Source organism: Sitodiplosis mosellana, unplaced genomic scaffold (assembly GCF_009176505.1).
Source record: "Sitodiplosis mosellana isolate CC-2019 unplaced genomic scaffold, AAFC_SMos_1.0 Smas_scaffold_6181, whole genome shotgun sequence".
Classification (NCBI taxonomy): Eukaryota; Metazoa; Arthropoda; class Insecta; order Diptera; family Cecidomyiidae; genus Sitodiplosis; species Sitodiplosis mosellana.
The window spans coordinates 2606069-2630315 of NW_022601422.1; the positions used below are offsets into that span (position 1 = coordinate 2606069).

Below are 24247 nucleotides of genomic sequence, written 5' to 3' on the forward strand. Positions count from 1 at the left end.
CATTGTGTGCCTGTAAGAGCGATGAGGCTGAGTAGAAATAAGCTTCGGGAAAAAGCCATCCAATATACGGGCGAATCAACACACAGAGAAGCGGTGCGGCCGAAACACGCATACACACATACACACATACACATACACATACACAACAGCAACGGAGAACCCGAAGAGTCGCACAACAAAGGCAAAAGAGGCGAACGAATAGCAGACACGAGAGACGAAAGAGAGAAAAATGGGAAAATAAAATGTAGGCTGTGTGTAATTTATATGGGGTTTAATGTTTCAACATTTATGAAGCAGTCGGTAGTAGTCAGTGAACGGTCTTGCCAAACGGATAATATTCGATCGAATAGAAGACTAAACTTCTCACTCGCTGCGTCTCTATTTTCGGTGTGTTTATTTTTATTCGTTCGCCCAACGTGCTTCTGTCTGCGTGTGCATTTCGAGTTGGATCACAACCGTTAGCGCAACACAAACACCCAGAGAGACATAGAGATATTATATTATTATTTTTTTTCGCCCAATTCCGTTTTTTCCATTCACTTTACACAATTTCTTAGTTTGTTTCTTTCCGTTGAGTTTTTCACCTCAACCGATTTCACAAAAGCAAACAGTTTTCAGTTCTTTTTCTCGGTCGAAACTTCTTAAACCGCTAAATGAAAATTGTTTGTGTTTAATACGTTGAATTGCACAAATTCGGTTTCATCATCAAAGGACAAGTTTCAGTTTTCTGTTCGAACTAACATGAATGAATGATAACATCGGCATCGATGAAATTGTACGGTGTGTTCTTGTGATATGTGATAAGTTTTGTGCATCATAAACAATTCGTACAAAGTGGCTGCTATTGAAGAACAACAAACGATGATCGCACTGTTCTACGCAATTCTGTTCGGCAAATGATCGGGCAATGTTGGAAATATTCTCAATCGAAAAGTGAATTATGTGAAAATTGCAAAGTTTCTATGACATTTGAAACCAATTTGTATAGCGCAAGTGGTCAAAAGTATACCATGAAAAGTCGACGGTGTGCAAAACTTTGTTCGAGTAAATAAAACAACAAAAAAAATTCAACGACTCAATTCATTTAGTGCAAAGAAAAAAAAAACACAATTGAAACAAGTTCTAGTGCGCTCCATTGCGAAAACGGTGATAAGCCAAGCGAAAAAAAAAAAATAAATAAACATAGAGGCCAATCAATCGAAACTAATAAAAGAAATACATTTGTGAATTACGATTACAAAATAGCGCCGAACATAGTCAATCTGGCGGTCGCTCGACCTTCCATGGCAGTCGGTAGAGGAACAGGAGGTCTTAGTCCTCCTGTACCATTGCAAACGACACCAACGAATCCAGGTGAATTCCACGAAAAAAAAAAGTGTTTTAGTTTTGATGGAATGTTTCACTCCCCTCTTACGAAGCACCTTCCACTCGCGAAGCAATCTAAACATCCACATCTGAAGCGATTCAATTGAAAACTTGGACCATTGAATGGACTAATGTTTTGAATTGAATCATTTCAATTGGATTTTAGCTTGAAATTAACCATGATTTTATTCCCTTTTCGATTTGGATTCGCAGTCGCGGCATCTGCCACACATTTAAATCATCATGTGGCTGCAGTAGCTGCAGCCGCCGCCGCTGGACATCATCCGCATCCGATTTTAGCACCAAGCCCATTATTTGCATTGCCAACGCTAAATTTTACGGCATCACAAGTGGCGACCGTGTGTGAAACGCTCGAAGAATCGGGCGATATCGAGCGTTTGGCCCGATTTCTATGGAGTTTACCGGTTTCGTTTCCAAATTTACGCGAACTAGAGCACTCGGAAGCGGTGCTCCGAGCCAGAGCCATTGTCGCCTATCACACTGGCCAATTTCGGTATGTAACATTGAGAAGAAGATTGTAGATGAGTAAATGATGTGCATTGAAACGGCTTTTGGTAGTTTCCAAATCTCCGCAGTTTAGATGATGATAGAAGAGCACTTTCGCGGTGTTAAATGTCGAAATAGGTTGGATTATTGTTAAAAACGATTTCGAAACAACGTACCGTGATCGTTCATCTTTTTCCAAAATTGAACTCAATTGAGACCGACCTTTTTCAATGAATCGCTTTCTAGATCATCTCATCGTTCCGAGACAGTTACGGATCGGAATTAATGAAAAATTACAATTGTTATTCCACGTCTGAAATCGTGTACAAAATTTGAAAAAGTTATTTTCGAGTAGAAAATGAAGCCCAAATAAATTGAATTCCAAAAAAAAAAAAAAAAAACGACCAAATGCCGTTTCTCAAAACGCACCATCTATTTTAGTTTATCTCTATTTTTGATGAAATTTTATATTTCTGAATTCGATTTTTTTCTCCATTTTTTTTTTTATTTCAACATTATGTCCATTTCATGAATTGTGAAAATCCAAAAAAAAACAACAGTGAACTGTACACAATTCTCGAACGGCATAAGTTCACAAAGCATTCGCATGGGAAATTGCAGGCAATGTGGCTGGAGGCACACTATCATGAGGCGGAAAAATTGCGTGGACGACCATTAGGTAACAAAAAACACATCGTTCAAACACAACCAATTGAAAATTGTAGATTGGTCAAATTCCGTTGTTCCAGGTCCCGTCGATAAGTATCGTGTGCGAAAGAAGTTTCCGTTGCCACGCACCATCTGGGATGGTGAACAGAAGACACACTGTTTTAAGGAGCGAACACGTAGCCTGCTGCGTGAATGGTACCTGCAAGATCCGTATCCAAATCCAACGAAAAAACGTGAACTAGCCCAAGCCACGGGTTTGACACCTACACAGGTTGGCAATTGGTTCAAGAACCGAAGGCAACGTGATCGAGCTGCTGCTGCTAAAAACAGGTAAATTTTCCCGCAAACGCATTTTTTTCTTCGTGAAATGAAAAAACATTTCTATGAATGAATTGGCCGCGTCACTATTTACGCATTTCGGTCAATATTGTCGTCCATGCAAAAGAATAGTCGACAAATACTAACCTATGAATGAAGAAGCCATTTCTCACTTTCGGAATCTATTATCGTAGATTGTTAACAATTACGGAAAAAAAGACAAAATACTATAAATAACAATGCCCTAAAAGCCTAATGCAAGTAACAAACGATAACACAGAGAGAAAGAGAGAGAGAGAGAGAGAGAGAAAATAGTACATGAAAATGCAAGTCTGTACCAAAGTGATGCATAGACCAAAACAAAAGCAAAAGAGAAAAAACAATAAAACGCTTTAGAAATAATAGCTGTAAAAAGTGAGTGGTGTGTTTGTGTAAGTGAGAGCGGTTTTAAAGTGTGTAGTGCATGTGACAAAACGGGACAGTGTCGCAGATAACGAAAAAAAAGCGATGAATGAATGAAGAAGAAGGAAGTAAACAAAAAAAAAAAACATACGACAGACAAAATCATTAAACCATCGGAAGATTGTAAATGGTTCTAAAAATTACAATTTGCATTGCACCAAAGAGAAGAAAGCAACAATTTCGCAATCGAATTTACGATATTATTCGGATGGTGCCGATGAATGTTGTTCAGTTGTAAAAGGCAAACAATGCGTATTTCGGTTGGTGTTGAATGAATTTTGTCGAAATTCGTTTTTTTACTGAATGAAAATAGTGGCAGTGTCTGGTGAATACGTTTGCATCCTTTGACTTTGCATATTATTTACCTGAGAACATGACCATTTGGTATATATGATGGATGTCCTGTTTACCTCAACTAGCTAGTAAAAACAAATTAAAGTACAATTTATGAGGTGCAGTTTTTGTTTCGGAAAACAAGAACAATTTTTAAAGACAAAAGTCCAAAATTGTCACCATTTTTCTCCACCAATTATACCATTGTCTTTGTTGTTAGCCTGAATCAAACGCACAACTTAGGATTTTTTTTTTGAAAATGGTATCAAAACTCCGTGTTATACGGTAATTTGAATATTCTTTAGTGTGTTGCTAATGATTATATCTTCTTCACCAAATCACCCAGTTACACAACTGTTTTTCCGTGTTCAATCTGGTATGCACAATATTTCTGTGCCTATTAAAATATTCGTTATTTAGAAAGAACAAAGAAATAGAATCCAAACGGTTCTTTCTTTACCATCCATTTGAATTCTGTCCATGCCATCTGAATTTGATGACAAACATAAACATACAGAATCTAAACGAACGGCCAGAAAAAACTCATACAAAATCCAACAAAAGAAACACATCATAAGAAGGAAAAAAAGAAGATGGTGTTAACATCTGGTTTCATTGAGAGAGAAGAAAAAAAAACCGTAGTCGATAATAATAACAAAACCAGTTGAACTAGAAGGAATTGTGAATAGTGTTGATGCCAATTTCGGCGAAGCTCATTTCAAATACGACAACATATCACATACACAATCGATGAGAGAGAGAGAGAGAGAGAGAGAGAGAGAGAGAGAGAGAGAGAGGGAGAGAGAGAGAGTAATTCGAGCACCACACTAATAATGTTAATGATGTTTTGATATTTGTCCATCTCTCTTGTTTTGTTCTCGTTGATTTGCCATCATAAAAATCATACGCACACTTCGCCGTTGATGTTATGATTTATCGTTCGATTTGGTTCTGTGCACAGCTTGTCGGCAGCAGCGGTCCGCGTTCAATCACATCTCGTTCGATAAATTATACCCGAAACATTTATTACAATACATTTGTTTCGATGATTTCCATTTGTCTTCCCGTTTACTTTTTCCGATTGTTTTTCCTTGTCTTTTGTTTCAAAAGTGTATTCGTTTTGTTCTTGTTATTCAATGTTGACCCAGTCGATGAAAAAAAAAAAAAAACAAAGTTCTGTTCGAAACGTATGCCGTTCATCATGTTGTTTGGTCATCGATGTGTGATTCAATTGTGGTCACCACGAAAACAAGGACAAAAACAGAAGCGAGCTACAGATGCAGCGAGCATTTATACGCATTGAGTGATTATAATGAGACCACATGCTGTGTGTCACACATACTTTACACTTGGCCACTGCGATCCCTGTGAAAAACGAACGACGAACTGTCCGTTTATTTTGAGAAATTCGGAAACGGTCACCACTTCAAACTGACTTTTGTGACCAGTCGAAAATTCGGTTGACATCTATTTCGGTACACAGATTTTTTTGTTTCTTCTTGGAAAAAATAGACGAGCTGAAAAAAAACTAATTCGTAAAAAATGTGGTGCTCAGTCGAGTTTGATCTATATTTTTTTTTTCCAAAAGCATCACAATATCAGTTCAGTTCCACTTATTACGTTTTTACGTTTTCCATGTTAACCACCTTTTCATTGAGGACCAACATCATATGATTGATGAATGTGAATCGATTTTTTTTTTCCAATTGTAATTTAATTTGAACGATTTGTCGGCTATTGTGTGATTTTCTGCACATTTCATTTTCAATTTGGACACGCGATCACTTCAAACGGACCCACAATACATCATCATCCTATGAATATGACACACATTATTCAAAGTGAAAAGAAACAATATTAGCCGACAATTACGTACAGAAGGAAACAAAATTAGATTTCGAGCAAATATCAATTTGGAAGCTTGATTCTTAATTTGAACATGACAACGGCATCAATCAAATGGTCCCACTCACCGTTGCGCACGCAATCCGTGCATTTAAATTGGTGAAAGTGTAAAGGTGAATCAAATGTGATTGATTATGAGGTCATCATGTGCAGTTCAAAAGGGCACACATTCTTAATTATTTTCCATTATTCGCCAATAAATCGACATATTTTATTATGAAATTTTTAGAAGAAAACCTTTCTAATCATCCACATCCAATGTTTTATCTTTCCGTTTCCATTCGTTTGTCCCCCTTTTGGAAGTGAAGTTTTTATAATTTACATTTCCTAAAAAGAACTGGATATTGTCAAAAATCGTCTTTATTTTCCATCATTTTCTCATCGTTTGGCAACAGAGGGTCACAGCCCATTAGTCAGTTCATAGTGTTTCTGGTTTTTCCCCAAAGCAAAAATGGACTCGAGCTCTTGAAAAATTGTTGTTGTTTCTATTTTGTGGTTGAAAGAACATATATTCGCTGTTAGAAAAAGCTTATGTCCAGCTAACATTGTTGGATGGGAAAAAGTGATTTAGTTTAAATATGTTTCCGGTTTAAAAACAACGAGCACAAAAGGAACAAAAAATTAATGAACTCTAATCTCTTGTTTCTATTCCGTGTGCGTGTGCATGTGCTTGCGCATGTGTGAGTTTGAGTTTAAATGTATTCTTACCTCATTTCTCTCATTGTTTTCTTGTGCACAATGCGTTCAAGAAACATTGGTCAATACACGTTGGCTGATGACTTTGCATTGGAAATAATCACCATTTAACGGATGTGATACAGTCAAATCCCAAAGAACACTGAACAAACACACAAAGTGTACGATCTTCTAAATTTGTGGCATTGAACTTTCACACAATACATTCACTGCCGACGGCTTTTGCCATTCACATTGAATATTTTTGTATCGTATTTCATTTCGATAAAATATTTTTGGAATTGTCGAAACAAACTATCATCAATATTTTACAACAACAACAGATCAATATTTTCGAAAAGTTCATTCGAAGTCATTGAATTTAGTAAAAACGTTTAAATTCCTCCCATCATTGATATCATTTGACCATTTTACTAATGCAATACTTAAAATTTCATCATTGATCATATGAATTTGATGAATTGTTGATACAAAAAGTCTTCTATAGACGATTTTTACTTGACCCATTTAAATTAATGGTCGATTCTAGTCGATTAAGGCAGAAATGCAACAGCGCTCACAGGCGACAAAAATTGTGAATATCAAAAGAAAGCAAAATGTGAGATTGTTATGGATTTGGTGCATTCGGGTGGAAGAACACACGGAGTGTGTCATTTCATGCGAATTGAATTTTGTAAAAATGTGTGTGTGTGTGTTTGTGTTTGTGACACTAATGCCATTTGATCACACATTCTTGCAACTGCATTGGCCCATATATTATCGCCTTTCGAATTATTTCGCCTCATTTTCTTCGACTTTTCTCTCTCTCTCTCTCTCTCCCTCCCTCTCTCTCTCTCTCTCTCTCTCTCTCTCTCTTTCTCTCTCTCTCTCTCTCAATTCATATTAATTGAATGTGTATAATATTTGGATTAAATTCATGTGTGTTTTTTGTGTGTGGTTCAGATTAAATTCAATGTTGCCTCTGTCTTTTTATTGTATTCGATCGAAAAGGAGGTGTTTAAAGTAAGTCGTTCATTCTTAACAGCTTTCCATTGGCTGTGGTGACATTTAGCCTCAAAATACCATTCCAGTCATTCAATGGCTTTATTTTTTTCATTCATTTGTCTTTTAAGCACTATAAACACTGGTCTTACGTAATACACACATCCCGAAACACCAATTTCAATAAATTGGATAATCAGTGTAGTTTTCTTCAATTGAATCGAGAGAGAGAGAGAGAGAGATAAAGAGAAAGAGAAAAAAAATGAGTATTTCGTTCGACTTTTCCGAATTGTATTGTTTTGTTTTAATTCCATCTAATAAAACAGAGAGATCAAACCCAGCAAGACACAGAAAAATCTCAAATAATAGATTTTATAAACTTCGACACAGAAAAAAAAAGATCGAAAATGCAGAGACGAAGAGAGAAGAAGAGAAAAAACGAGAAGAGAAACAGTGAAACAAACTAACTAACTATTGACAAGAATACAATGGCTTTCATGATTCAGTTTTCGGTTGTTTTTCTCGTGTGGTGAGGTTTGTGTCAGTGGTTCTATTGTCGATTATGATTATGACATACACAAAATAACGCCTACTGCTACCGATTTGTTTTTTTTTTTTCGTTGTTGTGCACACGATTTTATTCTCTGTTGTCGTTGTTGGTTTCTTCTTTGATTCTGTATCGCTTCTACTTCTCGATTCGTTGTTTTTTTTTTCTTTTCATTCACTGTTTGAGCATCTGGGCTCCAAATTCAATGGATTTAAACATCAACACATAAATTTCACACCACTTCAGCTTTTTTCAGTTCGGTTTTTTTTTTCGTTCTCTTTTCCATTCATTTCAGTTCGTTGTAATTTGGTGTCGCTTTTTTGTGTTTATGCCACGATAAAAAAAAAACCAAAAGACATTCGAGTCGTTTGTTTCATTTGAATTAACCTTTGAATATGACCAAAAGCTGCTTCATCGAGAGAGAGAGAGAGAGAGAGAGAGAGAAAAACAGTGTATTTCAATTGCAATCTCAATCTCGATGCTCTATGACTTGCATGAATTGACAGAACACATTCTCTGGCCTTTTTTCTGGTGTGGTTTCCTTTCTTAATATTATTTTTATGGCTTGTGCTTCGCCTATTCCGACGTCCAATTTCATTCTTTTTTTTCCCATTCATTTCGAAAAAATGAACTAAGTATATGCATTCAACGTATTTCCCCCAATAAAAATTATTACTTCTAATTGTTTGAATGCCTTATTATCCCTCGATCACTCGATTTATTCGGTTTTTTTTCTTCTTCGACGGGGACGACTATAAAATTAGATGAATTATACGATTTTGACTCGTTTGACGTATCAGTTATTTTGAATGTCTAGTTGGAACTGTTTCTGGCTTTGGCTTCTTCTGCTATTTCTTCATTAACACCATTTGTAACTGGATGACTGAAGTCATGTCAAAGCTTCAATACATATCAAACACACATAATATCCTCGATTCCACTGAAGTTTTATTTTCGATTGACACTTGATTTACATAATCAAAATCAGAATAAAATTACAAAACAATCAAATTATATGAACAAAAATGTTTCGTTTGTTGAATTTAAGAACAACATTTCAACAGCAAGATGTTTGTTGAATTTTTTTCTGAAGAAAAAATATTTTTTCCCGATGAATTTTCATTTGATTTGAGGAAGAAAAAAAAATTGATGTTTACAAGTGTTCGATTTCGTTTTTCTGGTCAATTTTTCCCCCAAAAAAAACGGTGGTTCTCATCAACATGAAATTCGATCATGATGCTTGAAACCAATCATTCCGATGAGTTCATCAATTTCAATTTTAAAAACATTTGAACCGAAAAATGTTAGAGATCGGCCTTTCATTACCGAGATTGCACCGAGAGAAAATTCAGAAAAAAAAAAGAGAAAACATTATGACAACAATCAGAGCAAGCACGGCCAAATTGATCGAGGAGAAAAAAATGAATTAGTAAAATGATGAAACACCGCCACCACCACCGTACAAAAAGTGTGTGTGTGCCTGTGCATCAAAGAACAATATCGGCTTATTTTCATTAGCTGACCGTAATTTGATTATTCACATCATTAAACAAATTTAGAATGAATTTTACGGTACATTTTCTACACACCGAAAAAAAAGAACATTTCAGTACACAGTATTGATGGCCGAACAATGTTCTCATGTACACAAACGCAATGTTCGTAAAAACGCGATCATCATTTTTGTTCCCTGTGTTTGATGCATGGAAATCTTCATTTATAATTCACCGATAAAAAATGAAGCATTGCACGGAACGAGAGAAGAAAAAAAAAACATGGGCAAAGAACGAAACATGGCAATGGGTGTTTTCCTGACCGAATCCTAGTGCCATTTACCTGCTTGTGTAATATTTAATTTCTGATATCTTTATTATATATAAATGGATTAGTATCCTTCTCGGTTGGCCAAGTGCAACTAATACGAGAGAAAGGTTGTGTGCTCAATCATTTAGTATCCCGTCGTTTGATGTATCGGCGATCCATTAATATATGATTGTGACTGTCAGCGTTAACATCGGCTATTACAGTTTTTCACCCACATATACGAGAAAAAAACACCACTTCAAAGGAGAAAAAGAGCTATGGAATAATGTGCATTTAGAACGATTCAATTCAGCCAGAAGCAATGTCTGACACCTACTCCTTCACTTGCATCACACAGATGTGGATTTGTTTATGTTGTAGCCAAGCGATCGGCAGCACCACATTAAAATATTTAATAAAACGGGAGAGAAAGACAGAGCAAAAAAAAAAACGGGATATCGCATAACGCAATATCATCGTGTTTCTTGTTTTTTTTTTGTTGCAAAGTACGTTTTCGTTGGCGCAACATAAATTAAATGCGCAGAGAAATGTTTGTGAGTTTTGTAGCCACATTTAATTGATCAACAACTATCCGTTGCTTGTTTGACTCAGTAACAATGTGAATTATATTACCGGGCTCCGTTCCATGTTCCACTGGAATTGTTTTGCACTGCAGTGAATGTATAACAATCCACTCACTGGCTGCAAAAAAAAATAAGCCGCACTCAACAGCAGTGGCCAAATAATTTTCGACGTGCATCCTTAATAAATTGATTGGTAGAGACATGAAACTAACGAAAAAGAACCGTAAAAATGTACAAACAAAATTTGCCTTCTTCTGCTAAATCGCCTGGTTCTTATCGAAATGCTTGAGTAACGATAGCATTCGTTAGGATTGGAAGGCGTGCGACGCATACAAACACACAGACACAAATGCGAAACGGCTCTTTAAATGCAGTTGAATCGATTTTTAGTTTCTTTTTAAGGTAAATTATTTGTCAGATTGACACAACAGGCAGGCACGTTTAGTTAGCCCAGGTTCGTATTACACGGTCCAAAGTAAGAGTGTCTGGCTTGCGGTCGATGTAATTAATTGTCGAAAATCATATATAAAACTTTGGTGGAAAGCATTAAAGGGAAGAAAATGTTGGAGAATGAGTGCGAATTGCGTTAGAATGAAACAACCTGTGCTGCAGCTGCACGCACCCGTTTTGCACATCGAATTATAGTCCGAAATTTTCTAAACATATTTATAGAATCGTTAAAAATTGCCTTAAGAACCACCCACGCGCTAGAAATGATTAATGATACCATTTGCCCCACACAAAATGAAACCCACCGTTCGTTCATTCGATCAAATAAAACTAATGATTGTTGATTTCAAAATTCTTTAAAATCCGTTAATCGATTTGCGCCTTGAAATCAATGATTATTGCCGAAACTCGAATCCGAATCAGCAGGTTAAACATTCATTCATCAATTGTGTAGGATACAGTCAGAAAACAATGGCCATCGGAAAAGTTGTTCATTTTCAAGAGCAAAAGGAAACAACAGATACTTAAATGCTCACTTGGTGCATTGTACACGATATGCGTTGTGTTATATCAACAACAAGGCACTTGAAATGTTTTGCCGACTCTGCCGCGGCTACTTCTGTTTCTCTCTTGCCCGCTCGCGATTGCGCGCCACTGTCGAGCGAGAGATAGAATCCATTTCGGAAATGAAGTGTGAAAAGAAAACAATATGGTGAGTCGGCACATGCATTCACAAGTACCAATTGACAATATGTCAATTTTATTGTATTCCAAGTGAAAATATTTGAATAACGGTAGGTGCAAAGCGCCACACACACATACACATACACTTACACCACTCCAACCGAAATTGAACAACGCGTTCGAAATTTTAATAGACTCTAGAAATAATGATTTAAGCACATATACACGATTCCCCGAATGGAAAGCAGCCATTATAATATGACGCAGCTAAAAGGCAACCAGGCACAGTCAATAAAAGTGCAAATTAGATCGGTTGGTGTAAGCGGAGCACTTTTCTCTCTTACCGCTCGTTTGGGTGTTAAACTAGAGAGAGAGAGAGAGAGAGAGAGTGAGTGCCGAAGCATTAAGACTAAACATATGTACCACTTGAGTCGTTCAATCGTTCAAACACACCAATCGACATTCGCAGTGAGTGTTATGCGTGTGGATCTAAATAAGGCGACAACGATAAGGAAAAAGCGTCAACATTAATATTGTATAATCAAATGATTCTCGAGACGGCGCTTTTCTTTCTCTCTGCTAAAGGCATTTGTAATTGTTTTGTATTGACATGGAATTTTCACACACAAAATAGTATACGTGTATGTATGTGTGCATTGTGTACAACAATGGATTACACTTGGCTGGTGCGACAACATTTACCCGCCGCGCTCAAGTGATTGTCTCGCGCTGCACACGCACTTTCACGAGGGGGTTGATATCGGATATTGGATAACATTCAAAAATGGTGTATTTACATTGTTCAGACATAATTAAATAGCAGAGTTAAAAGACGGATAACGTTTGATGCAACAATCGACGCGACAAATGACATGGAATCGTACCGTCGATTCACGGAAAATCAGTAGCAACCGTAACTTTGAATCTCTTTCCCTCTTCCACTCACTCACACCCATTTCGAGCTCTATAAAGCGTTATTGAAATACGAATCATGAATTATGACGCAAAATTCGAAATTGTTTATAAAATTTGACTTGATTGGAATCAAAGGGAGCGTGACCAAAAAGAAAACAAAGTGATTTTAAGAAGCGAAAGTGAGGCGCGATTTCAATATGCGTGCCATCTCATCCAGATATTCCTTTTCGGATGATCGCTTTTTCATTTGATACACAAAGGTGACAGAAAAACACTTTTCACCACCACAAACACAGCCTTGAGTATACAGACTTCACAGCCGCAGCTTTCAGCGTTCTGATTGAATTTGAACCGTTTCTCGAGCTGATTTCATTAGATAAGAAAACGGGGCGATGTGGATGACACGCGACGCAGTATACTGTTCTATTTGATCTCTTTTTTTTCGCTTATGCTCGCGCATACTTGCACAAAGGCACCATACTCAAAACCATGTACAGCATCATGATCCAGGTGTTTGCTTGAAGTGAAACGAAAAAATTTCTTCTCAAAATGTATTTACACTTGGCCTGGGCCTGGGAGTTGTTTTCAATTGTTTTGATGTATGATGATGACATTTGCACCAAGGAAAGATGCCTTTGATTTCCTTCAACACACACACACTCTCTCTATTTTCGTCTCACACTCGTCTTTTTTCTTCATTCCACTCCCTGCTCACTCTCATTAGCGCGAATCAATCAAAAAATACATCGGCAAACATTCACTTAATATATATATTGATCGGATAGAAGAAAAAAATGAAATAAACACGGAACACTTTTATCGCCCATTGAATTAGGGTAAATGGTTAGTGATTTATTTCGGAAATTGGTTTTATTCGAATGTGATTTTCCACACGCGAAATGATGAAAGCGATGGAACCACCATGATTTGGACTCAGTTTACTCTCTGATCGCCCAATGTCTGCTTATGCCACAGTCTGATAAAGATGCACAACGGGTGGTTGACGTAACAAAACAAAACGAAACAAAATAAAACGAAGTAAATCAATAAATCGTCGATTACAATCAGAAGAAAATCTAATGAATCAAATTTGTCAACCGTATGAATATCCGATCCGGGAAAGAATAATAGACGGTATTCGGCGTTCTATTTCTGCATCCATGCATCGATTGGGTGCGATATTCCGTGCAAGAATGTAACCGATAATCGAATTGGTCGATGAAAAAATGCGAAGTGAATGATAAACATACAATATCCACACGATGGCGGTGAAAAGAGTGTAGTGATAGGTGGCCAGAGATTGCTTGGTGTTGATTTTAGCACGTCACTCACAATGCGTGTCTTGCTCACCAACCATACCATTAAAATTATAAGCTAACAAAAGTGCGAACAGAAAAAAAAGACACGGAGCAACAACAGCAACAGCAACAGCAACAGCAACAGCAACGGCAGCAGCAGCAACAACCACACCATAGATAACTATCGCAAAATAACGGTAGACAATACAATTTAGTAAATGTGAGCGCCATAATTGCTGAAATGAATTTGATGTGACTTTGTAGAGCGCATCGAATCATCACATCATCATTATATGCTGTTGATGCATGTACTGGTGCGCGCACCATTTGCCGACGCATACACTCATTTGCTAACTCAAACCACCATTTACCCGATCGCATTTAACGAACGAACGAACGAGAAAAAAAAAACGCTTCGTTTGAAAAGTCGGCGAGAAATTTTCGCAAAATAATTTGCAAAAAAAGGTAAAAAATGCGTTCAATTGAATCAAATGAAAGAAGATACCGCAAAGTATAGCGCTGGATAATGATTTTGTCTTTCGTTACTTCGCCTTTTTTGTTGTTGTTGTTGGTTTTGTTCATGTGTGTGAGATACCACTTTGTTAACATTTTTGCTCGGCAGTTGCATTATTGAGTCGACGAAGAAGAAGAAGAAAAAAATCGGTGTTCAAATTGTTCGTTAAGTTAGAGCTGGTGTTTTTTTTTTTTCGTTTGTTTTCAATAAAGACTTGAGCTCAAAACAGTTAGATTTTGCCGTGGCAAACTAAATTCAGATGCAATTTTTCGCTAGTTTCGATGTTGTTTGTTTCGTGAACTGTAGTCACGAAACACTATAATTTGTTGTGACGGAGCAATGCAAGAGAGGGTGGTTCCAAACTACCGCTTCATCATGGAAAAAGAGAAATTTTGACGTTTGACAGAGATAGAGAGAGAGAGAGAGAGAGAGAGAGAGAACGACGAAAAGAAAAACAATGTCACAATGAAATAATTACAGTTATAATATGCTAGCTTGTGTACATATACGTCTCAGTGAAACGATATGGATGGAATGCAACTACGAAAAGTATATGTGTCTAATGTACTTCACACGATGAAATCGCATTCAGGTGTTTGAGTCGACGCATTTTTTTCGTTCGTTCATCGTTGCCCATTTTGTACATTTTTTCTGCAATATTTCTTCGAGTAAATGATGGCAAATGAAGTTAATGGAAAGCCTGACTCGATTACTTGACAGCATTTTTTTTTTAAATCGTGCTGGCACTCACAAGACTTTGTTTCACTGTCTGAAAGGGTTTCGAGACAAGAAAAAAAATCGACACTCTGCCTTGACGGTTGCTCGACAGTTTTTTGTTTGCTCGACAGTTTTTTCTGCAGTGTGCCGGCTGCACACTGGATGGAGCGATAGGCGCCCGAAGTTCCGATGTAATTTGAAATGTGAACGAGTGTGTGCGGTGCCGATTGTTGAATTTGTCTCGATGTCGTTTTCATCACGCAAAATATCAATTACAACAACTGCATTCACCCCAACAGCAAAGAACATGGAAAAAATAAAGTAAAACAACAGTGAAATTCCATTTCTTTTTTATTTCTGTGCCAATTTCAACCTCGTATATTTTGCTCGTAATTATAGTCAACGAAACTGTTGTTTGTTTTGGCAGCAAATTTGACTTCAAACAAAGAGACGATGAAAAATCGATACTATCTCAGACGATGATGAGCATTAAGTCATTCGAATATGCTAGCTTTTCTCTTTGTTGTTTTTTTTTTGTTGTTTGGTTTAATAAATTACGAGTCAGCTTAGACATTTTAAAGTCATATTAAACAATTTCAATTTCATAGATTTTTCCATCACTTTGAATGGAACCGTGGAATTGTGCCATGGTAATGCAAATGATTGCGATGAGAAAGTCTAATTTGACGCGAGTGCTCACTGCTTAGTTCGTTTCTCATTTGATTTAATCAGTGTTTTTGCGGATTGTGTGCTCATCTCTCGCTCAAACACACTTTCGCACACAAAAGCCATTCCGATATTCCGTTGTCATGATGATTGAAACCAATTTCAAATCAATTAGTCGTCCATTATTTCTCAATTCTCAGCCCAGCGAAAATGTTTTCTTGTGAAATATAAATTGTTCGCAAATGCAATCAATATCACTGCATAGTTCCCATGGTTGGTGATCTCCGTATTTGTTGTTGCTTTTTGTCCGTATTCATCGCATAAAGATTTTAGCCATTTCGTTGTGATCAATGAGTTGTGACCCGCTTCTTGTTAATTACTTGTGCGCGCGCATACTTTTTTTCTCATACAAATTTACCCAGCCCAGAATAAGCTAAAGATCAATTTGTAAGCAGTAACGAGCTAAATTGCACTTGGATGTGATGAACCAAAGACGATGACAAGGGAAAAAAAAGTCGATTGAATCAGTTTCGCCTAAACGGCAATAAGCGATATTAATGCATGCAAGTTATCGAGATATGGCACTGACTTGTTTCTAAATTTGTAGCGCCCAACCGATCAAATGCATTCGCAACGAAAAAAAAAATCATCAGCAGCGGCAGCAACACGCATCGAAATGCAAAATATGGACTCGAGGAGCTCAATTTCATTAGCAGTTGCGGTTGCAGTTTTTGAACACATTTTTTTTTTGTTCGTTGCTGTTGTCGTTTGTTTGTCACAAAGATGAAACACACACACACACACACACACACAAATTGGATCGATTCAAAATGCAAATTCAGTTAAACGTATCGTATAACCGCATCGTTTTAGAGACATCGCGTTTTTCCTCAAACTGAAGAGATTCGCAGTAGGTCTTCGTCTCAAGAAGGAGTTTGGAAAAATGACGAGAGAAACGCACAACAACGAAAATAAAGGGATACAAAACCCATTGAATCGTTCGACATGAGATAGATAATTAAGAAGAGAAGAAAAAAAAACCATGAAGAGAAAAACTATATCTAATTTGTGAACCCGATAATCGAAAACAACAAACCACAAGTCAAAGCACCAAGCGACTCAGTTGAGTATCAAGTAATAAAAATCAATCATGTAAAAACCTAACAACATAACTGCACAATAGACTTTCTGTCTCGCTTCAACTCTCCTGAAGAGGTACTCTTGCATTTTTTCGTAGCTCTCTTATTCGCACACATTCCATATGCACACACACACACATGCGGACTCAAGTTCATGAAAAAAAAAGAAGGAAAAAACAGAGAAAAAAATTCAAAGAATGGAAATTTGGGCGAACAAAAAAAAATCGACCAAAACGAAACAATAACCCAGACGATGGATAACAAAACATGTTAGAGCCTTTCCAGTTAGAGACTGTGTTGAGTTTTACTTGCTGCTGTTGCTATTGCTGTTGTTGTTATTGTTATTCATTCGCTACAAGAGAAGAGCTGACGATTCGGCGATGAGCACCCGTTTATCGGGAAAAAGATTAAATCGAATTAAATATCAGAGCATCATTTTCTACGTGAATTCACAAAGAAATGCATCGAGAACACACGACAGATATTAGATTACATGCCAGGCTTCTTTTCATTTCAGCAAAGTTGCACATTTCATTTCGCCCTCTCTCTCTCTCTCTCTCTCTCTCTCTCTCTCTCTCTCTCTCTTTCGTCCTCCGTCTTGTTCCAATTCCTTGGCCTTTCATCACTTTCATTGTTAGCAAACCATACCATAAAAACCTACAGAAAACCACTTCGGCAACATATTTCGTTTAGTTCATCATCTAAAATCTGCTCGTTTGTCATACGATATCTATTAGATCGATCCATGTTTTGGAATAGATATTTCAAACATATCAATTTTAAAATTCTTGATTACACTCAAAACGCACTCACACACAAAATTCATCTTCTGGTCATGAACTGATACTGTCTAGCATTTTCGACTGCAGATCAGTGCATACGAATCGAATTCACTTCAAAAGTCCAATGAAATTTCTAGGAATATTCATTTTTTCCTATTATTTCACAATAGAATTTGTTTGCGCATTTATTTTATCGAAACTAAAATCATACTTTGAACTCGTGCGAACTTTGTTCAAAGTTCTTGGCTCGTGATTTCCACTTGAATATTTTCTCTGTCAAATTTTAGCCGAGAGGAATAAACCAACGTTTGACCATAAATCAACATGTTGGAACATTCATAAATGTACTTGAACGTTTATCATTCTCAAGTTTAAGTTGATTGGCGCCGTGGGCTGAGGTGTTCCTCAAAGTTTTCGTCATCTGAGTGCTGCCAAGTGAAGTCCATGCACCTATCTCGCTGTCGCCCATCGTCTTTCAAATCATAATTTTGATAGTTGAGTGAGTTTGTGCGTTAATTTTTCGGGTTCGTTTACATTTCGGTACATCACCGATGCGGATTTTTGGACGAATCAAACTGGCAACATGACGACGTGAATGTGGATGTTTAATCAGGAATAATGATGGAAGCGATTGAATTTCAAAATTTGGCGAGAAAAAATGGAATCGTCGATCAAGCCTGATAAAAGTGCATTTGTTCGTCTTAAAATGTGTGTTCGACGTTTCGATCTCTCGGATCATAGCGTTTGTATCATTATCGCGCAACCAGTAGTCCCGTATGCATTTCAATGAGCGATTTTTTGCTCTCTCTCTCTCTCTCTCTCTCTCTCGTTCTCTCTCTCGCTCTCTCTCTCTTTGTCAGTGTGTATGCGATTCGTTAATGCGCTCTTTGCAACACATCGATCAAAACCTTTTAAGATTTTACGCAGAATTTGCAACAGTCTGAAGGAGAAACAAGATACCATTGCCACTGCTGCTGTTGCCGTTTTGCAGAAAAAAAAAGTCCATTAAATTCGATTACAGAAGCAAAATCTAAAGTTTAATTCGTAGAACTGAAAATTAATTTGTGCAACGGTTGTAGACGGTCATTTGATGTGAGTATGTGAATGTAGCGCGAGTATGCAATATGCTTACAGAGATCGAGACGCAATTTGATTGTGAATATCTAATTAGCGTGATTTATTTTGAAACTAAAATGTCCGTACGTAAGGAGAGAAGACGAAAAAGAAAAAAACGGTGGAAATTCACTTGCAAAAGTGAATGAACGCTTGGACAACAACAACAACGTGCATACGGAAATCAATGAATCAAAGACGAATGATCAATCACAATGATACGGTGAATAAATCAAATATACAAAAAATGGCATGCACAGAAGTCGTTTCTACCACATCACAAAGGAATTGCCGATTGGAATTGAAAATTGAAACATAGTAAAAAAAAAAAAACAGAGAGAAACATACGCGGCGCAAACACATGACAAAAGGCGGCAAAGCGAAAATTGCAACTATAATAACAAGAGCGAGAAACGACGTAATGTGGAAGAAGAACCGAGGCAGAAATAAATTTCTATGAAATCATCTTCATCATCAGCATCAACGGAAACAAGAGCGCGCGCACTACGAAATATTATGCGCAAAAGTGAATACAAAAAACTGTTTATTGCATTATACGATGCCTTGCGCCCGCTCACCATCTTCATTTTTATTGTTATTTGCATAAGACCGATCGATCCAAATCGAAGAAAAGAGCATAAGTAAACAATTTAAATTGTCATGCAAATAAATTGATGCTCACTCCGCAGCTCTTGTGCTCACAACACTTGAACCATTGCAGGCAATGAGCGGTTGCTGCTGTTGCCATTCGAAATCGAAAGAGGGAGAGAAATAGAGCCAACGAGCAATCAAACAAATGGAAGTCGAATGAACAGGAACGAACGAGCGAATAACAACAAAAAAACCAAACGAACAAACTGAATATGAAATGAATATGCGCACCGTTTTCTGCATTTTACTGTTTACACACAAATTTAAGCAAATGCAAACGCACACTTACACACCAATTCACATGCGACCCATCGCATTCAACTATTTTTTTTTTTTTTCACTTCATTGTTTTCGTCTTAAATATTTTCGGCTCGAAATAGTAGAAAAATACAAATAAGATATCAATAGCCGAAATGTGAAAGAGCGTCGATTTCGGCCCCTATGCACGACGGCCATACGCCGTCAATTGAAATATGAAGTTCTCTTGTCTCGCATAATAACAGCAGTATGATTCCCATTGTTCCAGTCTCGAGTGCGACATCGAAATGCAATCCCTTTTCTATCCAAATAATTCCATTATGAAAAAAAAAACCGTTCGAATTTGTATTTCATTTATAATATCATTATCAAATTTCGACATGAAACGCCCGAAGCACAAGCGTTCAATGAATATTAACGTTTGAATTTGGGAACGTAATTTTTTATACAAACTCAAATCAAAACTTTGACATGCTCATTCGACGTGACCAAAAACATTCATGATATTGATAGTGAAATTTATCCATTGATCCCGTCCAGAATGCTTCGATTGCCGTATGAGACATTTGGATATTTCCAAGGAAACAGGTTAAAAATGTGAAGAAAACAGAAAATATGTCTAACTTATATATTTGCAAATGTTTGCTTAAAATGTCGAAATATTCTAAAACTGATTTGCTTCATCTTCGTTAGCATTTTCAGTTTAATTAATTGAATATCAAATCCGAAGCCTAAAAATGCTTTTAAAAACACGTCGACTTTGAGCGTCTATGAATGAAATCGGCAGCGTATCGCAAACCTATTCAAATTAAATCTATCGCACCGTCAATTCCATAAATAAATCATGTGTATCAATGTTTCGCGGTTTAAGTACACTGCATTACACATTGAATTAACACACGCACACACCGCATCGCATTCGTTTAATACTTGCTTTTCTTTTGCAATGTCTGATGAGCCAGTGAGCGACCGAGTGAGTGAGTGTACAATTTTTTTTTTCTCTTTTTCAACCATTCATCGTTGAGTTGAAGCTTATGCATTTGGTGTGTTGCATTAAACATGATTATGCATCAGACACATATGCTCTGGTTTGGTTTGCTGCTTCTCATTCTTTTGTGTCGGTTGTCGAGATTTGAATAGATATGTATATACCCTGCCGTGTTAACGAATTGCAAATGCACACGAACACACTCCCATGACTCTTGAAACATATCAATTTACTGCTGTTGAAAACGCTGACCGTGTAATCGATGTGGCGCAAAGCCACTTGCATACACCGCCCGAAATTTAATTCATGAACAGTCTCTCCATTTTTTTTTTGCTGGCATTTTTGTGAAACACGTTTCAATTTTGCACGCTGTTTGGGCGCATTTCTGTTTTATCATCGTTATCATCATTTTAATCGTTATTATGATGGTGTACTTCTGAGACAGTTCGCTGTATCATTTGTTGCGCTTTGACTCTGACATCTTAAGCAAGCCGTGATTTTTCAATGTCATAAACATACTCAGACTTTGATTCAAACACATATTCAGCTTTGAATTAATATTTCCGTTAATTTGAGTACGTCACCTGTTATTCTCTCTCCTTCTCTCTCTTTTGACTTCCCCTGGGTATTCAAATTCATTCACTAACTCACCTTCTGACCCACGTTCATGTTTAAAATGCTAACGAAAAGTCCATATGTAGAAATAAATGAAATGATGCTCTCGATGTACGGCATGGCTAAAAACGGTATCATTTCAATATCAATCCAAAGTAGTCCATAAATTCGTTGGCTTGCTTGTTCGTTTAAGTGATTTTGCTGTTGCTTTTTTTCCGCGACGATCGCATTATGGCCTGTTGAAAGTTGAATTCGATGCATGCATGGATCGTTTCATTAAGCAAACAGCTAACTAACATCACATTTATTTAATGTTTCGGTTCGCATATAAAATATATTTATCTCTCGGGTGCAAGCATCTTCGAGGCTATGTGTTGGCTGACTGGCTAGCCGGTCGAACGAATGCTCTTTTCCCATTTCAAATTTTGTAATTTAATATGATAATCCATGTAATGTTAATTTAAGTTTATGTTTATTAATAAATTCAATTCACATATGCGCATATCGGAAGAGAGTGAGGTGAGAGAGAGAGGGAGAAAGAGGGAGAGAGAGAGAGAGAGAGAGAGAGAGAGAGAGAGAGAGAGAGGATGGTGTTTGTGTGTTGTCGTTGTCGGATTGCGCTGGGGTTGTGTCGGCAATCATGTACTCGTACGCATATAAAACAACATTCGGTTGCGCATATACCTTACTTATCAAGCTGCTTGCTGCGAACCGCGATGATATTTCAATAAAATAGTTTCAATTTCCTTCTGCACAAATCCACGGTGCACAAATGCCGTGTATTTTCATCGCTTCTTTCCTTTTTTTCTTCCACATTTTGTTGATTCACCGTGAGAGAGAGAGAGAGAGAGAGAGAGAGAGAGAGAGAGAGAGAGAGAGAGAGGGAGCGAGAGAAAAAAAGGAGAAGGGAATGAACATAAACACAAATATTCGATAAATGAAGTGAAACAGTTACCGATACAAGAAAATGCGGCACACTCATACACGGCAAAAGCAAGGAATAAGCTGCCAATGAAATGGTTTAACATGTGCCAATTTGAACATAAACACCGACAATATTTTCATTTTATTGGCATTTTGCGCTGAATTCATAATTTTCAAATGGTTTCCGTTACGCATTCCAATTTTGCACGTCCTTTATTGGCACTCAGTTTGGAACATGAGAAATTTTTTTACAATGAATTGGCTATTTCGGTGAATTAAATTTTTAGACTTCTAGCTAGAATTTCAAGCTTCAGTTCAATTTTACTGTAGATACCGACTTAAGTCGAATTCAATCATGAATTTGACGGATTTTGGTGAGTTTTTGCGAATGATTCATTATTTTGCTAGAAAACGAAGCAGAGAATTTGGATCAAATGACGAGGTAATATGCAAAGTTACCCTCCATTTGAATGTGCATCCAAAAGCAAAAGACAGATTTAGTGGCGTGTACGAAAGAGTAAACAATCAGCCATAGAATGAACGGTGAGTGCTGATCATGGCATCAAACACTCTAATACCTAGAACGAATTTAGGACCGTCATGTTGACTATCGGTGATAAAATAATGTTTTACTTGGTTGATTCTTTGCTGTTGCCACTGTTGTTGATGTTATTGTTTGGATTATGTAGCTAGTAAGTTCGATGGATGCTTTTTTGGCACTAAAATGACACTAAATAAGGTATATATTGTTTGCTTATATATATTATGCATTGGGCCATCATAAACTGAATCCCTCGACAGTGGCTGTTGTTGCTACTGCTGCTGTTGTTGCTCCGACTTTTTCTTTCCGATGCACTAAGACGATTTGATTGTTAACGCTCTTTTTGCGTTACAAAATATTTTCGAAAAGCAATCACTTGAATCGACATTTGCTATTATGTGTCGCGTACCGTATTTGGAATCCCCTAATACTTCACCTTCGGTCGGAGCATTTCTCGGTTGGTTTCTCTTTTGATTCGATAAATTGCACCGAAAGAGAGTACAAAACCTCCGAAAAAGTAGATCAGTGTACGACATTTAGTCGCTGTAAATGCGCTCAAATGTTTTCTTTTCCACCGTTTGCTTGAAATAACAAAGGGTGTAAGACGCAATGTTGTTGCTTTTTCTACTCGTTCTCTCCATTTCTACTCTCTTGTTCATCAACATGCGGAGCAGGCCGTGTACAATCGATGTGGCCATTGTTGTCGGTCGTTGTTGTTGCTGCTGCTGCTGCTGCTGCTGCTGCTGTTGTTGTTCGGGATTATTTATTCGGTGCGACTTTATCATTGTTTCGATACACTGTAAACCTACTGCAGTACGGGCTTGACTATATATTCTCTCTCTATTTCTGGAGCTAAGCATAATTCTAGAGTAAAAACATCATTTTTCACACTTAATTTTGCGGTATAAATGCTTTTACCGATGATTGTTTGTTGTTGCTAGAGCAATTTTCAGGATATGTTTTGTACACACACACACACACACACACATTTTAGGGGCTCTTTCGATCGCATCTTTTGTCTCCACAAGTCTTTTAATTCGACAGCTTTTTGCGACGCGTTAAGAGTTTCATTTTTTGTGTCGTACTTTGTCGCACACTCGACAAGGTGTTATAATAACAATGTGACAATTTCTTGCTTGTTCTCTCGCAATACAGACACACACACACACACACACACACACACACTCGAAAAACCATCCACTCACAATTGCATTCGGATTCACATTCTATCAAGCGGAAATTTACAATTCGACTCTCACTTCTTGAATCGAATGTTTTCGGTTTCTTTGATTACTCTCAACATAACAAGCACACACACGAACACTCCCATCCCGATTATCAGCAACTCTTGACGAATTTGTGCAACTCAATTTAGGATAAGTTTGTATGTGATTTCGATGAGAAGATTCCATAATAAATTTCAATTCGTACCACTCACCGACTACGATACTTTAATTATCGCTAAGGACCAATTCAATGCACAAAATAATTTATGCCAACCGAAAAATGCATCCCGTGTGCAATGCGCGCATTTTTCATTCCGATCGGCTTTGCACGAACTCTCTCTCTCTCTCTCTCTCTCTGCATCTCTCACTCGGCTTCAAAAGTATCACACGTTTGATGTTATAATTTTTCTCGATCATAAAATGAACGAACTTCGCTTCCATTTTTAGCACTACATGAAATGTAGTGAAGAGTACTAGTAGAATCTGCTTTCTTTTTCTTAATAATTTTTGAGTGATGAAACAAATTATGGTGAATTTGAATTTTATGCTTATATTTTTTATTAAATTTAAACCAAAGGCAGTATATTTCAAAAAAT

The 24247-nt window shown here is 37.1% G+C and overlaps 1 protein-coding gene across 2 annotated transcripts in view; it reads left to right on the forward strand.

Moving 5' to 3' along the window:
* Positions 1–319: 319 nt before the first annotated feature.
* LOC129576307 (homeobox protein SIX3) overlaps positions 320–24247 on the forward strand; it is a 52191-nt gene continuing 28263 nt past the window's right edge. Inside the window, exons 1-4 of one of the 2 annotated variants that reach the window (XM_055461184.1) lie at positions 320–1353; positions 1579–1879; positions 2433–2551; positions 2598–2871. In XM_055461184.1, coding sequence (XP_055317159.1) covers positions 1284–1353; positions 1579–1879; positions 2433–2551; positions 2598–2871 — 764 coding nt within the window. In that variant the 5' untranslated portion in view covers positions 320–1283. The remainder of the gene's footprint in view (positions 1354–1578; positions 1880–2432; positions 2552–2597; positions 2872–24247) is intronic. The other variant, XM_055461185.1, reaches the window with a different exon arrangement.